This window comes from Palaemon carinicauda, chromosome 31 (assembly GCF_036898095.1).
Source record: "Palaemon carinicauda isolate YSFRI2023 chromosome 31, ASM3689809v2, whole genome shotgun sequence".
NCBI classification, from domain to species: Eukaryota; Metazoa; Arthropoda; class Malacostraca; order Decapoda; family Palaemonidae; genus Palaemon; species Palaemon carinicauda.
The window spans coordinates 58,625,487-58,642,986 of NC_090755.1; the positions used below are offsets into that span (position 1 = coordinate 58,625,487).

The 17,500-nt window shown below is 34.4% G+C and overlaps 2 protein-coding genes across 3 annotated transcripts in view; both read left to right on the forward strand.

Moving 5' to 3' along the window:
- Positions 1-951: 951 nt before the first annotated feature.
- Positions 952-4,889, forward strand: LOC137624759 (oviduct-specific glycoprotein-like). The gene is made up of 2 exons (XM_068355711.1): positions 952-1,010; positions 4,418-4,889. The coding sequence occupies exons 1-2, from the start codon at positions 952-954 to the stop codon at positions 4,887-4,889; spliced, it is 531 nt and encodes a 176-aa protein (XP_068211812.1).
- Positions 4,890-7,374: 2,485 nt separating this feature from the next.
- LOC137624988 (TNF receptor-associated factor 2) overlaps positions 7,375-17,500 on the forward strand; it is a 75,206-nt gene continuing 65,080 nt past the window's right edge. Inside the window, exons 1-3 of one of the 2 annotated variants that reach the window (XM_068355922.1) lie at positions 7,375-7,444; positions 7,925-8,090; positions 14,162-14,278. In XM_068355922.1, coding sequence (XP_068212023.1) covers positions 7,985-8,090; positions 14,162-14,278 — 223 coding nt within the window. In that variant the 5' untranslated portion in view covers positions 7,375-7,444; positions 7,925-7,984. Of the gene's footprint in view, positions 7,445-7,907; positions 8,091-14,161; positions 14,279-17,500 lie in introns of both variants that reach the window. The other variant, XM_068355923.1, reaches the window with a different exon arrangement.

Consider the following 17,500-nt stretch of genomic DNA (forward strand, 5'->3'; position numbering starts at 1 on the left):
GCAACATATCTATTTATTCCAAACGAAGCTAAAGAATACACGAATATGCTTATTATGCATTCATGAAGTGGGACGCTTCATAACTCGAAAAGAAGTAAAGAAGTTAAAAAAAGAATAAATCAGTCGACATACTTGCGCATATAGTATGTGTAAACTTTCTATATATGTACTTTTATATGTGTTTAGGTTTGTGTGTTTGTATAATATATATATATATATATATATATATATATATATATATATATATATATGTAAAATTATATATATATATATATATATATATATATATATATATATATATATATATTATGTAAAATTATATATATATATATATATATATACTGTATATATATGTATGTGTGTATATATATATGTGTGTGTGTGTGTGTGTATACCCCATACTATATTTCCACGTAAGTAGACTAGCCCCAAAAGGTGTAAATGTTCTTGCTTCTAGTCCTACAGCTGCTCTTACCAAACCAAATAAATACTAACCCATGTCTAATTAGTTTGGATAGATATGTGAATTTAGGCAATAAGGAATCTTTGAACACATTCAGTCCAAGTGTGCTAAAATGATAAAAAATGGTTTATTTCGTCACGTCTTGTACTTATAAATCATTATGAATTCATTGTAAAGGGATCTGATAAATGAGAGTATATTTCCAATTATGCAGAGGATCAGGATATATATAAACTTCAAGGGGATATTCCTTTTATGCAACGACAAATGCGTCTCATTTAATGAGCTTAACTGATCTAACCTGGACGTTTTTTTTTTTTTTTATCCTCGTAAAGACTGTTTAAACGAAGGGAAAAAGCTGATGGGAGAATAAGAGAGGTGGGGGGGAGTTGGGGTAGCAGTAGGAGGAGAGGAATTGCGAGCTCGTGCGGGTAATCCATCAATGCCCCCGTTTGTAACGAGAATTTTAATGACACAACCAGACAAGGATGAGGGACCCTGTTTTATATCATTTGCCTCCTCCGGAGAGGCACGAGCTAGGCGCTAGGTAAATCTATGGGCAGAAGCTCGTGCATAATAAGGGAAAGAAGGAAAAGAAACAATGATTAATTGGACTCATTGATGATTTGTTTTTACGATGATTAATCGTTTAAATGAACTCCAATAAGAGGAAAATCGATTAATTGCCTGGGTACTTAACTGTTGTAAGTAAATGAATTTCATTCTCCTTGTGGTTCTTTTGCATGTGACCATCACTTTTCCCTGTGAGTTTTACACGCACACACACATAGTATGTGTATTTATATATGTATATTTGTAAATATAATGATATTTATAAATATATATATATATATATATATATATATATATATATATTGCATATATATACTGTATATGTTTGTATGCTAGAATTTCTGAATAAATATAATTATAGCAAATAAAGGTACAAGGAAAATAAAGAAAAAATAGAAGGCAACGAGACAAGTGCTAGAGATTGTGAAGGGACTTTCATTAGTTCGTGGAAATCAGGTGGATATGTAAGGAAGGATTTTTATTCCACCTTTCATTTATGGAAGTTAAATGTGGATGGCAGGCCTGGTGTTTTTTAAGAATTTTGCCTCGCCTTCCTTGGTCCTAACTTGGGTGGAGAGGGGGCTTGGCCGCTGATCATATGTATATATGATCATTCTCTAGGGCATTATCCTGCTTGATAGAGCAATGTCACTGTCCCTTTCCTCTGCAATTCATGAGCGGCCTTTAAACCTTTAAAGCCTTTAAACTGGCTTGATACTGTTTGAATAAACCATTCGTATAGCCTTGTACTGTCTTGGGTTTAGTGTTTAAAGTCATGCTATTGTATCTTGTTTTTCTTCCTCTAGTTTTTTTGAAGTTTTTATACAGTAGTTTATGTATAAAAGATGTAATTTAATTTTTTTGCTGTTGTTAAAATATTTTGTTTTGATTGTTCATTAAATCTCTTGTATTTATGTATTTCCTTATTTCCTTTTCTCGTTGGGCTATTTTTCCTTGTTGAAGACCATGGGCTTATAGCATCCTGCTTTTCTAACTAGGGTTGTAGCTTAGCTTGTAATAATAATAATATGTGATTGAAGAAGTGATAGAGTGAGGTGTGTTGGAAAAGTGTGAAGATAATTACCCATAGGTGAAACGATGTATCGGAGTAGTTTGAGTGTTCGAGGTGGTTTGGTCATGTGGAAATAATGGACGTTAATGGATGTTTGAAAAGTGTAACTCAAGTGATTATTGGAGGGAGTAGAGGAAATGCTAGACAGGGTTGGATAGATTGTGTGAAAAACATAATGTAGAGAGAGAGAGAGAGAGAGAGAGAGAGAGAGAGAGAGAGAGAGAGAGAGAGAGAATTTTTCGCTACCAACATGAGTTCTATTACAACCAATAACACAAGACATTGGTTAAAAGAATGTGCAATTCCGAAAGCTTAGAAAACAGGAGACGAAAGGCTAGAAAAATTGACGGCACATTATGTTTAAGAGTTCGCCATGATGCCGAGGAACTTAATATCCAGGAAACTTGAGACAATGTCGCAGCAGTCGGTGATATAATATATTGCTAAAAATCTTCTGCACTGTGGCAGTTATACTACAAAGAGGGCTATTCACAATTCTTCAAATATGATATAAAAGGGGCAATGACTCAATTTTTTTAAATCTCCGGAGAAAACTTATAGGCAAATGAACTTATTACTATAAGGAAAACAAGCGTAATGTATATTGATTTGTGCATGTGCCTAAAGCCTTTGAATCCCATGAGACGTCTAGGGATTTTTACTCCTATAGCACCATACGATGTATTTTATATCCCTGTATTCTCCTTCCTAAAAATTTTATCTTTTTTTAATATTTTGCGTATATAAATTTTACAAAATACTCGAATCTATATATCAGTGGAAAGTAAATCTATTTAGCTATAAAGTTGAAAATATTTTGAATTGTTAGTGGTAATACTGTACTTTCTCTGCTAGAAGGAGTTAAGTAAGATATACCAAGAAGGACCTGAAGGTTTAATGATAATTGTTTTTTTTTGGGGGGGGGATGTTGTTACTGTAAGGGTTAAAGACTTGGGTTCTTATTACATATAAGAGACACTTGACTATTGGTTCTTCACTTTATTGCATTTGACTATTGGTTCTTCACTTTCTTCCATTTGACTATTGGTTCTTCACTTTAGTGCATTTAACTATTGGTTCTTCACTTTAGTGCATTTGACTATTGGTTCTTCACTTTAGTGCATTTGACTATTGGTTCTTCACTTTAGTGCATTTAACTATTGGTTCTTCACTTAAGTGCATTTGACTATTGGTTCTTCCCTTTAGTCCATTTGACTATTGGTTCTTCACTTTCTTCCATTTGACTATTGGTTCTTCACTTTAGTGCATTTAACTATTGGTTCTTCACTTTAGTGCATTTAACTATTGGTTCTTCACTTTAGTGCATTTGACTATTGGTTCTTCACTTAAGTGCATTTGGCTATTGGTTCTTCACTTTATTGCATTTGATTGTTGGTTCTTCACATTATTGCATTTGACTATTAGTTCTTCACTTTATTGCATTTGACTGTTGGTTCTTCACTTTAGTGCATTTGACTGTTGGTTTTTCACTTTATTGCATTTGACTGTTGGTTCTTCACTTTAGTGCATTTAACTATTGGTTCTTCACTTTATTGCATTTAACTATTGGTTCTTCGCTTTATTGCATTTGACTGTTGGTTCTTCACTTTAGTGCATTTAACTATTGGTTCTTCACTTTATTGCATTTAACTATTGGTTCTTCGCTTTATTGCATTTGACTGTTGGTTCTTCACTTTAGTGCATTTAACTATTGGTTCTTCGCTTTATTGCATTTGACTATTGGTGCTTCACTTTAGTGAATTTGACTATTGGTTCTAACGCAAGACATTTTTCATACAGTATTTTCTGTTCTTGGATAGTGTCATAGCCTCTGTGGCATGGTCTTCCACTGTCTTGGGGTAGAGTTCTCTTGCTTGAGGGTACACTCGGGCACACTATTCTACCTTGTTTCTCTTCCTCTTGTATTTTTCAAGTTTTTTATAGTTTATATATGAAAGATTTAGTTTAGTGTTACTGTTCTTAAAATAATTCATTTTAATTACTTCTCTTGTAGTTTCCATATCTCCTTTCCTCAGTGGGCTATATTCTCTGTTGGAGCCCTTAGGCTTATAGCTTTCTGCTTTTCCAACTAGGGTTGTAGCTTAGCTAATAATAATTATTGCTGTAGACTAGGTGACCTGTGCCACGTGTGAAGGAAGCTGGATTGAAGGATGAACATGAACGTTCTAATGTTCGCATTATATCTGAAATATATAGGTCAACTAAAGCTTTTAACACTAGCAATTACAGATGACTGTGCGAGGGTTACCAGTCTGAGCATGGAAAATTTTTTCTCTTCATTTCCAAAGCGTTCAGATTGCTCAGGTTACAGAAGGGGTTGCACTGGTTACAGAAGTGATTGCACTGGTTACAGAAGTGATTGCACGGGTTACAGAAGTGGTTGCACGGGTTACAGAAGTAATTGCAAGTGTTACAGAAGGGGTTGCACGGATTACAGGAGTGATTGCACGGGTTACAGAAGGGGGTTGCATGGGTTACAGAAGTGATTGCATGGGTTACAGAAGGGGTTGCATGGGTACAGAAGTGATTGCACGGGTTACAGAAAGGGTTGCACGGGTTACAGAAGGGGTTGCACGGGTTACAGAAGGGGTTGCGCGGATTACAGGAGTGATTGCACGGGTTACTGAAGTGATTGCACGGGTTACAGAAGTGATTGCACGGGTTACAGAAGGGGTTGCACGGGTTACAGAAGTGATTGCACGAGTTACAGAAGGAGTTGCACGGGTTACAGAAGTGGTACAGGTGACCCTCGTTACCTAACTCCTAAATAGTTGATACAAATGATGGTCAATACAAAAGACAGAAGTCTTTACGTCAGCGATCGTAACAGGGGACAATATTGTCATGACTACATCGGCCATTTTCGTATTCATCGAAGCGCATGCGCAAAGATATTCCTTTAAAGTCAGCGGACGAAGAAGAATGCATTTGAAGACTCTCTCTCTCTCTCTCTCTCTCTCTCTCTCTCTCTCTCTCTCTCGCCAATTCATAATTACTTGATGCAAGGTACAATGACTTTTTAAACAGGGTTACGTCTGCCAAAATATTTTCACACAAGAGATGAGATTGCAGCCAATTACAGAGAGAGAGAGAGAGAGAGAGAGAGAGAGAGAGAGAGAGAGGAGAGGAGAGAGAGAGAGTGGGGGGGGTGCATGTTTGGTTGTTGGGTTCGTTGCCCATCTGAAGAAGAGGAGAAGATGAAAGCCTCATTAGCGCATTCTTGTGTGGGTGTTGGCACCAGCGAAATGTTTACCAAAGGTGCCAGAGAAAATTAAGATCTAAAACAGATATGTGATAGTGATGCTGACATTTATGGCTTCGCTGATTAAAGCAGAACGTGTCACTGACACAAGGATTCAATTTATCTCTTTCTAAAGAGTGTGTATAATCTATCTATTTATGTATCTATCTTATCTCGATAGACATCATGCTCGTTAACAGCCCTTTGACCTCTCCTACACTCGCCTTATCTTATTTCAGTTTTGTAAACACACTTGCTCTTTCTGTATGTTAGTAGAGCCCGTAAATTTTTTCTATTGCTTTCCCTTCTTTTCTCTCCTAAAATTTTAAATTGTAGATCATCGTAAAATTCTTCTCCTCTCAAGGGTTTAACTACTGCGTTGTAATTACTCCGTGGCTACTTTCCTTTTGGCAAGGGTAGATGAGACTCTTTAGCTATGGGAAGCAGCTCTTCTAAGAGGACACTCCAAAATCAAACTATTGTTCTCTAGTCTTGGGTGGTGTCATAGCCTCTGTACCACGGTCTTACACGGTTTTGGATTAGAGTTCTCTTCCTTGAGGATACATTCGAGCTAATTTTTTTCATCGTATTTCTCTTCCTCTTTTTTTGAAGTTTCTATAGTTTATGTGGGAAATATATTTTTTAATGTCACTGTTATTGAAATATTTTATATTGTTCATAACTTCTCTTGTAAGGTGGTTATTTCCTTTCCTCACTGTGCTATTTTATTTCTTGTTGGAGCCCTTGGGCTTATAGCATCCTGCTTTTACAAGTAGGGTAGTAGCTTGGCAAGTAATAATAATAATGACAATTATGATAATAGAAATAATAATAATAATAATAATAATAATAATAATATTTTTTCTCAAGTCAGAGTTTAGTTGGCAATAGTATTATCTTGCCATAGAGAGCTTTCTGGTTCAGACCTGAACTGATTTTTATCTGCAGTAGCCTATTATTTTCTTAATGTCTTTTATTAGTTAACATTGAACCAATATTAGCTGGGAATGGTACACTTACTGCAAAGAGTTTTGTGGACCAGAAATTAAGAAATTTTTCTTGGGAATGGCAATTTCTTGTCAAATACAGAATACGGTATAGAATTGGACTAATTTTCTCAGTCAACGGTGCAATTATGTTATAGGGGGTTCTATGAATCAGAGCTGAACTAATTTGAGTAGCTTCAATTTCATTGGAAAATATTTTTATATTTGGGAACAGTAGCACATTTTCTTCGTCATTTGGTCAAGTAGCCTTTTTCAAATATGTCCATTATGGTTAAAATGGGACTTTAGTTGCCAGTAGTTCACCCTTATAAGTAAAATGGGCCTTTTTTAAGATTCTTCTTTCAATGTCTTTTGTTTTTTTTTAGTTAAGGTGTTCTAATTGAGAGTTGAGAGTATGTCGCAGAATTATTATATTTTCTCTTGTATAGTTGAAAAAAAATATGAAGTATTGGACATTCTTTTAGGACCAGCCATTATCTGGAAGAGAAAACTTTTGTAGTAATTTTTATTGGGTGTCCCAATATAACTTTATATAGATAGAAATATCTGTAACAATATTGAGATTTCAATAAGAAAAATACACGGAATTTCGTGGAATTTGATAATAAAAGCAACGTAAGTTCAGCAAATAATAATATAATAAAATACATAGGTTTTATTTTTTCATGTAATGGAAGCATAGACCTCTCCTTACAATAACCTGAAAATGACAAGTTTTGCACACACCACTAAATGATTGATATTGTAAGAATGATACCAAGATCTGAAGATAATTGACAATAGGAAAACACTTGTCAAACATAACCTAAACAAGTTATTTGACTCTCCTCCACTAGAATGAGGTTAGTAGGAGGAGGTCACGGGACATAGCGTGAATGAAATGAGGCGGAGGATTGGTATAGGAAGGGCGTGGGTGCCTGGGTAAGAGGGCAGAAGGACCTACGTAGGACTCGCAGAGGCTTAAGTGAGTGCCAGGGACTGTCATTAGCATTGTCAGGTACAGTGGAGCTTGTGACTTGATCCTGCAAAGTCGCATACTTAAGAAGCTGAGGGAAAGACGAGGAAAAGTTGGAAAAGTCTAATTTCGAGTGATTTGTGGCGTTCTTTAAAAAATATCTTCAATATCGAGGTGTCGTTCACACCTACTAACTGTATGTTTAACTGGCTACATATATATCTTCGATATATATCTAATAATAAAAAAACATATAAATGGTAATGTTTAGGAGAATTTAAAAAACTCCCAGTCGCTTTCTCCATGAAGTTCTGCTGATTTAAGTATTTAAAAAAGAAAAAAAAAATCGAATTGTAGCTATAATTGATTTGAAGCTACCCAGCAGAATCATTCTCAAACACAGGAGCTTCGAATAGAAAGAACAAAAGAAACATTGAGCATTAACCAAGAATATTGACTTTATAGTAAAACAAATATATGTATATATCTAGAATTTACGTGTAAAATTAGATTTTAGGGAAAGCTATAATTAATTGAGCTCTTTCGAATGCTGATGATGTGACAAAATTCACTAGTTTTATTCCAAATATAGAAGTGCAGAGGACAGAGAAACAGTTATTTAAGCTGAAGTGGTTGCAAAAAAAAAAAAAATATGATTCAATTCGTGGTTGTGGCATCGGTTTGGGCTCTCAGCTTCCGGATGGCTGGTGGCCAGGGCAGTGCCTCGGATGAATTGCATACGATGCTAAATCAGCTGGGTAAGTGCACAGTATAGCTCTCTCTCTCTCTCTCTCTCTCTCTCTCTCTCTCTCTCTCTCTCTCTCTCTCTCTCTCTCTCTCTCTCATAGTAAAGACTTGGAATCGACTTTCAGCGGATGTAGTAAACAGTAACACGGTAAACGAGTTCAAGACTAAGTTAGACAAGATCATAAGAACTCTCTGAATGCTTAAAGTAAATCTCTCTTACAAAGAACAAGTGGAGTTTCCGCTGATGGAGTAAAAAGTCTTTGAGACATCCAAAATCCTTTTAACGCTCTCTCTCTCTCTCTCTCTCTCTCTCTCTCTCTCTCTCTCTCTCTCTCTCTCTCTCTCTCTCGTGAATGACTGCCAGTTATACAATACACAACGTGCGAATACAATTCTAATGCCCAATTACGCTGTCTGTCAGTTATTAATGCTGGGAATTGATGCCGTTATAGTCCAATTGTCGCCGAATTCATGACTTGATTGATATTCGTTTGTATGCAAATTAGTTTCAAGTCTTACTTTTGATCAATTTGTTTTTTATGTTAAATTGAAAACTATAGTTCAGGAAATCATGGAGTTAATTTTCTAGTTAATGAACTGTTTGAATATTTGTCATTTGGTGTTCTATCTCTCCTGCATAATAAAGAGCAAGTATCTGATTATATATATGTGTTTGTGTGTGTAAGTGTGTGTGTGTATATATATATATATATATATATATATATATATATATATATATATATATATATATATATATATATATATATATATATATATATATATTAAGGATACGCTGAGCGTCGTTGCCAGATATATAACTACTCGGTCTCTACCCATCTTCCGGGGGGGAAAGGAGTAGTAGTCATACCCTGCTGAGAGGGCGTACCTCAAGACGTACAATCGGAAACCACAATTTCTTACAAATTGCCTAATATGCGTGTTTTAGACAGGAAAGAGGGAGCGGTTGGAAAGATTGAACCTGTATGCGTGTGTGCATATTTTCCTGTATATTTAGCCGTCATTTATTGACGGTAGCGTACACTAATATGATATATTAATCCCAGTGTAAACATACAACAGAAAATATATGATGGCAAAATTTCAGATAGTCGAATATTAGTTCCTTGCGTATCAACTTGAAGATCGTTTTTATGCAACTTTGATCTTTATACGCATGTAGGTAAAGTTTAACAAAGGCTGACTATAATAACCTTTAAAACTGTCGGGGGTTCACACTGTAGGAAGATACATAGGTCCACAGTATTATTATTACAAACATATTTTACACGAATGTGAACACAGGAGAAATGATGTAGGAACTTATATTCAGCCGTGATGTTATCATTATTGTAATCAATATCAAGGTGGATATTATTCTCTTGTTAAAGATAGTGGTTATGTTCTTTGCTTTCAGTACAGAATTGGAATTTTCGTGAGAACCTGTGATGATTTGTTGAAACGAAATATATTTGCACTCTATCTATCTATCTATTCTAGATATACCATACTATATACCATATATAGATAATAAATATACATTTACATACATAAATGCATGTCATACGCACACTATACAGTATATATGTATACAGGTATATATATATATCAATATATATATATATATATATATATATATATATATAGCACAGACACACACACACACACACACACACATATATATATATATATATATATATATATATATATATATATATATATATATATATATATATATATATATATATATATATATATATAATCAAAGTACTAGAATGAAATAACGCAAGAGTTGAGAAACCATTGCCTTTTGCTCTTCGTATGAACTATCGAAGGATTTTGTTCGAATATAAAAAGTAAAAGACATATTTCATATTAAATCAAAATCTCTCTCTCTCTCTCTCTCTCTCTCTCTCTCTCTCTCTCTCTCTCTCACACACACACACACACACACACACACACACACACACACACACATAGTAGAATTCCTCTGTAATAGGGAATTCTTATTTTCCGGAACGAAAACTACAAAAGACAAGAGGGAAAAAAATCCCTTTCAACTGTCAGTAACCGATCCTCGTTTCCCTCACTAAGGCTTTTATATTTCTTATCTTTGTGTTATTGTTAGATTTTTATCTCTTAATCATATTTGAAAGATAAAAACTTGTAAACCTATTAGCGTAACATATTTTGGCAAAATGTTTTATTACACAACCAGCGCACCTATGTGCTGCTGTTTCTGTTGTAGTAAGAGGATAAGGTTTTTTTTTCCTAAAATTTTTTGGCATTTACAGTCTTATGAAACCTTGAATATAATTTCATTAGCAGTGAAAAGGTTAATATTTTTTTCCAAAACATTTTTAGCCTTTACAGTCTTATGAAACCTTGAGTATAATTTCGTTAGCAGTAAAAATTATATTTTTTTTTTTTTTTCTAAAACATTTCTGGCGTTTACAGTCTTATGAAACCTGGAATATAATTTCGTTAGCAGTAAAAAGGGTAATGTTTTTTCCAAAACATTTCTGGCCTTTATTATTATTATTATTATTATTATTATTATTATTATTATTATTATTATTATTATTATTATTATTACTTGCTAAGCTACAACTCTAGTTGGAAAAGCAGGATGCCATAAGCCCAGGGGCTCCAACAGGGAAAATAGCCCAGTGAGGAAAGGAAAAAGGAAAAATGAAATATTTTAAGGAGAGTACTAACATCAAAATAAATATCGCCTATATAAACTATATAAACTTTTAACAAAACAAGAGGAAGAGAAATTAAATAGAAGTGCGTGCCCGAGTGTACCCTCAAGCAAGAGAACTCTAACCCAAGACAGTGGAAGACCATGGTACAGAGGCTATGACACTACCCAAGACTAGAGAACAATGGTTTGATTTTGGAGTGTCCTTCTCCTAGAAGAGCTGCTTACCATAGCTAAAGAGTCTCTTCTACCCTTATCAAGAGGAAAGTAGCCACTGAACAATTACAGTGCAGTAGTTAACCCCTTGGGTGAAGAGGAATTGTTTGGTAATCTCAGTGTTGTCAAGTGTATGGGGACAGAGGAGAATCTGTAAAGAATAGGCAAAGACTATTCGGTGTATGTGTAGGCAAGGGGAAAGAACCGTAACGAGAGAAAAGGATCCTAACGAGAGAGAAGGATCCACTGTAGTACTGTCTGACCAGTCAAAGGACCCCATAACTCTCTAGCAGTAATATCTCAACGGGTGGCTGGTGCCCTGGCCAACCTACTACCTATACAGTATTACGAAACCTAGAATATAATTTTATTTTAGCTTTTCAAAATGGTTTATGGTTACACATTCTTAAAACTTTAAGATGTTCGTACGCACGAGACCCAACATTTATAATTAAGATACATTCATGGTGTATGTTTATAAACATTTCTCTTTTTGAACATTAAACATCCTCTGGAAGTAGGTGTAAGGAGATACTCAGATAATTATTGTATATTATATGTAATGTCTCTTCCTCTTGTTTTGTTAAAGTTTTTTATAGCTTATAGGTATTATTTGTTTTTAATGTTGATACTGTTCTTAAAATATCTTTTCCTTGTTTGTTTTCCTTATTGGGATATTTCCCAGTTGGTGCCCCTGGGCTTATAGCATTCTTCTTTTTTCAACTAGGGTCGTAGTTTAGCAAGTAATAATAATAATAATAATAATAATAATAATAATAATAATAATAATAATAATAATAATCATCATCATCATGGTAAATAATAATAATAATAATAATAATAATATAGAGGTTCCCCTGTACAGCATCGAACAAGATTTTCTTGGCAATCTAGTATGCGGTTTATGGACAGATGACCCTGTTGTATTCGTGAATGCACCATAATCCCCTTACTCTCACCCTTTACATACAGTAGATGAGGTCTGGAGATTCCTTTCACGCTCATGAAAGTGGAAGGGATTACATCGGGGTGGTTAATCTTCTCCTTTTGATAATTATAATAATGCGTAGTAACCTTGTCGCAGGTCGTGAAAATACGCTAAGCCGTAATAGTTTCACCCGGAAGTTAGAACGAGCAGTTAAATAAACATGAACGTTCTATTGAAACTACTGTACCAACCGTGTGTCACACGATCGTACATATCTCATTTTGTGCTTGTATCTTAGCTCTCCCCTCGCACTTAAAAAGAACAGGAAATTTCATGTTCAAAATCAACACCGTTACCGTTGAGAAAAACAGACATGTTTTTTTCAGGTTCCTTTTTAGTGCGAGGGGAGAGCGAAGATACAAGCACAAAATGAACTATGTACGATCGTGTGACATACGGTTGGTACACTACGTTGACAAATGGCTTTGGATGAATTGAAACTTGGGAGCTCAGTTTCTGCTAATACTTAGAAAACAATTTTAAGCACTGATCCCAAGGATGAGGCCTTCTCTATCATGAGGCTGAATACTACACAGTATTCTAGAAGTTTTATTCTAGCTGTGACCAAGCTGTGGAATGATCTTCCTAATCGGGTACTTGAATCGGTAGAACTTCAAAATTTCAAAGTTGCAGCAAATATTTTTATAGTTTACATATGAAATGTATGGTTTGATATTACTGTTTTTAAAATATTTTATTTAAATTGTTCATTATTTTTCATATCGTTTATGTATTTCCTTATTTCTTTTCCTCACTGGGGTATTTTTCCCTTTTGGACCCCTTGAGATTATAGCATCTTGCTTTTCCAATTAGGGTTGTAGCTTAGCTACTACTACTACTACTACTACTACTACTACTACTACTACTACTAATAATAATAATAATAATAATAATAATAACAACAATAATAACAATAATAATAATAATAATAATAAACATATAGTTCAATGTATCCTTTCAATTTCATAATTATGAGGGGAAAGGGAGAGATTTTCTATTCAATGTTAAATATTCACAGCCTTTTCATAAAAAGAAATACTTCACTACAGGTGTGCAGGTACTGATTACTTGTATTAATACAGTTTGCTGACTAAGGTTATCTTTTAGGAATGCTGTAATATTTTGAAAAATTTAATTTTTCCTTTCATACTTCATCTAATAACTTTTTTTTTTCTATGAAAATCTCTATAATATCAAGTAGTATCTTTTTACAAATACGATAGTGAGGTTATATTAATCAGCAATATTGATAACCCTGAATAGAACTGCGGTCTTTTTATATCTATAGATAAATAAAGAAATTTATTTTATGATGAGATATTTTATCTGAAGCGAAGTGGTAAGCATGAATCATATCAGCAACTCTTAGTTTAACCATAAGTGTAATTAGGAAAAAACAAATAGACACGCACTCTCAGTCAGTTTAACATAAACGCATCATATAGAATTTGAACTTTGTATAAAGATACCCAAAGAGAGTGACGTCTGGCGAAATCTAACCGAGGCCCTTTGCGTCAATAGGCGTAGGAAGAGATGATGATGATGAGGATGATGATGATGATAAAGATATTAAGACAAACAGGATGAGAGACGGGTGATTAATATCATTGCCTAATACGTTAATATACCGGTACTAGTGTACTCGAACCGTCAAAAATGACGACTAAATATGTTGATAGATATGTACACACAGATTCAAGCCCTTCCCACCTCCTCCGCCTTTCCCAACTACAACCCACTGGTTCGGCAATTTGTGCGAGAGTGTTGTTTCCGAGTGTACTTCTAGGGTTACCTTTTCCCACCAGGGTATGACTACTCTTTCCCCCCTAAGTGTGACAGGAAATAAATACGCGCACACACATAGAAGATATATATATATATATATATATATATATATATATATATATATATATATATATATATATATATATATATATATATATATATATATATATATATATATGTGTGTGTGTGTGTGTGTGTAGGTGCGTGTGTGTGTGTAGGTGCGTGTGTGTATATATCCAGTATATGTAGTCAGACACTTGATCAGTATTATATAGGGGAGATTGTAGGATGTTTTTCTTTCTATTGCTTTAATCTATATCTACATAGCAGCACTATTTGATAATTACCAGCATTCCAGGAACGAACTAAAATTTCTTCCTTTTTTCCTACAGCTCAGAGTACAGGAAGTGATGTCCAGAGTCTCTCATACTGCAGGATATCTACCAGGGATCTCATCTCTACTGCCCAGAGCACAGCAAACAGAGTCCTTCAGGGTGTCTGCAATCCACGTAAGTTTTAATAATCTTTTTTTTTTTTTTTTAATTTACGTATGAAATATCTATTTTGGTATTGTTACTGTTCTTAGAATATTTTATTTTAACTGTTCACTATTCCTCTTGTAGTTTATTCATTTCTTAATTTCCTTTCCTCACTGGGCTATTATTCCCTGTTGGAGCCTTTGGGCTTATAGCAGTATGCTTTTCCAATTAGGGTTGCAGCTTAGCTTGTAGTAGTTTTAGTAATAATAATAATTTATTATTATTATTATTATTATTATTATTATTATTATTATTATTATTAGCAAAGCTACAACCATAGTTGAAAAAGCACCACAATTTCCAAATTCATTACAGGTTTTATAACTTTAAGTTCTGCTACCTATTTTTTTTTCTTTTTTTTTCTTTTTTTTTCTTTTTAGTGAAAAGAATACCTTTCTAGGCTCTATATCCTTCTTATAGCTAGACAAGGTGCTCTCGTCACAATTTAAAGAAATAATGAAAAAAAAAAAATCATATCTAATGTCATCAAACCTTTATAGCGTTTTTCATGCATTAATTATATTTATCACCAGAATACCTTATCTTGCTATAATGTTCACTTACGACTGTAAAACCAAAATAATAACTTTGGAAACGGTATTCCATAAAGGTCTAAGATAGCAGTACTATGTGACGGGCCGAGAGAAGGTTGTGACTCAAAGGCAAGTTGAAAACAACTAAGTTAGTTTATTGTAGAACACTCTCCCTTATATACAAAATCTCAAGCAACAAGAATTTTCATGTTCAAAAGTTGACACTGTTACCGATGAGAAAACAGACATGTTATTTCAGGTTCTTTTTAGTACGAGGGGAGAGCGAAGATACAAGCACAAAATGAAGTATGTACGATCGTGTGACACACGGTTGGTACAAGTACCCACTTTTATCCTCTTGAATGCAGAGCTGGAAGACCCTGGGGTGGAGGGGGGGGGGGGTGTAAGCGCCTTACACAATAAACGTTTTCACAGTTTCAAGGTTGAGTAATATCCTTTCAGAAAAGCCCTTTCAGAATCATGTCAAAACCATTTAAATTCTTAATAACCTCTTACCTTTATGGCTATTGTAAGCAGCTCTACTAGGAGGATACTCCAAAATCAAACCCTTGTTCTCTATTCTTGGGTAGCGTCATAGCCTCTGCACCATGGTCATCAACTGCCTTGGGTTTGAGTTCTCTTGCTTAAGGGTACACTCGGACACACTATTCTTATTTCTCTTCCACTTGTTGGGTTGAAATTTTTATAGTTTAGCCCATATAGGAAATATTTATTTTAATGTTGTTACTGTTCTTAAGATATACTTTCCTCACTGGGATATTTTCCCTGTTGGAGCCCCCTGGGCTTACAGCATTCTGCTTTTCCAGCTAGGGTTGTAGCTTAGCAAGTAATGATAATAGTAATAATAATAATAATAATAAGTGACAATGTCAAGGTAACAAGAGTATGCTTATATAACCGGAGATTCATTTTCTCAAAGTGTGTGTGTTTGTATATGCGTTTCGCACAAGTTCGTATTACCTTTAGATATTATTATTATTATTATTATTATTACTTACTAAGCTACAACCCTAGTTGGAAAAGCAGTATGCTATAAGCCCAGGGGCTCCAACAGGGAAAATAGCTCAGTGCGGAAAGGAAAAAAGGAAAATAGAATATTCTAAGAAGAGTAACAACAATAAATATCTCCTATATAAACTATAAAAACTTTAACAAAACAAGAGGAAGAGAAATAAGATAGGAGAGTGTGCTCGAGTGTACCCTCAAGCAAGAGAACTCTAACCCAAGACAGTGAAAGGCCATGGTACAGAGGCTATGGCACTACCCAAGACTAGAGAACAGTGGTTTGATTTTGGAGTGTCCTTCTCCTAGAAGAGCTGCTTACCATAGCTAAAGAGTCTCTTCTACCCTTACCAAGAGGAAAGTGGCACTGAACAATTACAGTGCAGTAACCCCTTGGGTGATGAAGAATTGTTTGGTAATCTGTGTTGTCAGGTGTATGAGGATAGAGGAGAATATGTAAAGAATATGCCAGACTATTCAGTGTGTATGTAGGCAAAGGGAAAATGAACCGTAACCAGAGAGGAGGATCCAATGTAGTACTGTCTGGCCAGTCAAAAGACCCCATAACTCTCTAGCGGTAGTATCTCAACGGGTGGCTGGTGCCCTGGCCAACCTACTACCTAATAAATATTCGATGGGACTTTAAGGAAAGTGTAAACCTGTATTCGTATCAGAATATAGGGCAAATCCACGAATTTTAGCCTCGTATGAGAAAAGAAAAAACTTACTTTCGCCTTCAAGCCACACTTTAGTTATCTCTACTTTTCAAAACATTTACGAATGACTAAGTGTGATGCTTCCGCCTTCATCCTTGATTTGCGTCCCATGTTGACGTCGTTGTCGAATGAGGTCGAAAGATTTATTTCCTGTTCCGTAACTTTTTTTTTTTAACAGTTCGTGGCATTTTTAATAAGCTTATTATTTTATAAGAATATTTTTTATAGTTAATTTTGCTGTTCTGCTTTTGAAGTTTTTTTTTTTTTTTAAACATTTGTCATGCCACCTTTACTAACAATTCATGGTATTTTGAATAAGCCTGTTATTTTATTTCAATATTTTTATAATTATTTCTGCTGCTTTTAAATTCTTTCCATCGGTAAGTCAGACAACGCAGACAGAAATATAAGGTTTTATAAATTTGAAACAAAGAATTAATGAAATTCTACAGGAATTAATCAAAAAATGCTTGACATTCATTCAGTAGAATATAGCATTTTTTCATCATTTATACCAGTAATTCATTTTTTTCTTTTGCTGTTGTTTTCACTTTTATTCAGTTCAAGTGTCTGGAATTCCCACTTTCTGTAAACAAAAATCAATGCTATTTTTAGTCGACAAATTGCTAATAGTTCCATTTCCCTAGAATCTTGAAAATTCCCCACAAGGGGAAAATGACTTAAAGGCTGAAAATGCCTGATGTAGATGATTACTCTTAATAACAATTTTGCGTTTTTTTGCAATTGTATTTTCGGTTTTCAGTTTATCTCTGCTTTTTCCCTTATATCCTTTTTTTTCCACATATTTTGGAATACGAATATGGAACACAACACTTTTGAAAAGGATGTATAAAATGGTCGATTAGCTTTCGTTAATTTTTGTTTTTCTAATTTCCATGTAAAGCATTTCCCCTGAAATT

Coding starts and splice junctions, on each gene's coding strand:
- LOC137624759 (XM_068355711.1), top strand. CDS start 952: ATGAGGGACCCTGTTTTATATCATTTGCCTCCTCCGGAGAGGCACGAG. Junction 1,011..4,417: donor AGGCACGAGCTAGGCGCTAG/GTAAATCTATGG, acceptor TCATTTCCAAAG/CGTTCAGATTGCTCAGGTTA.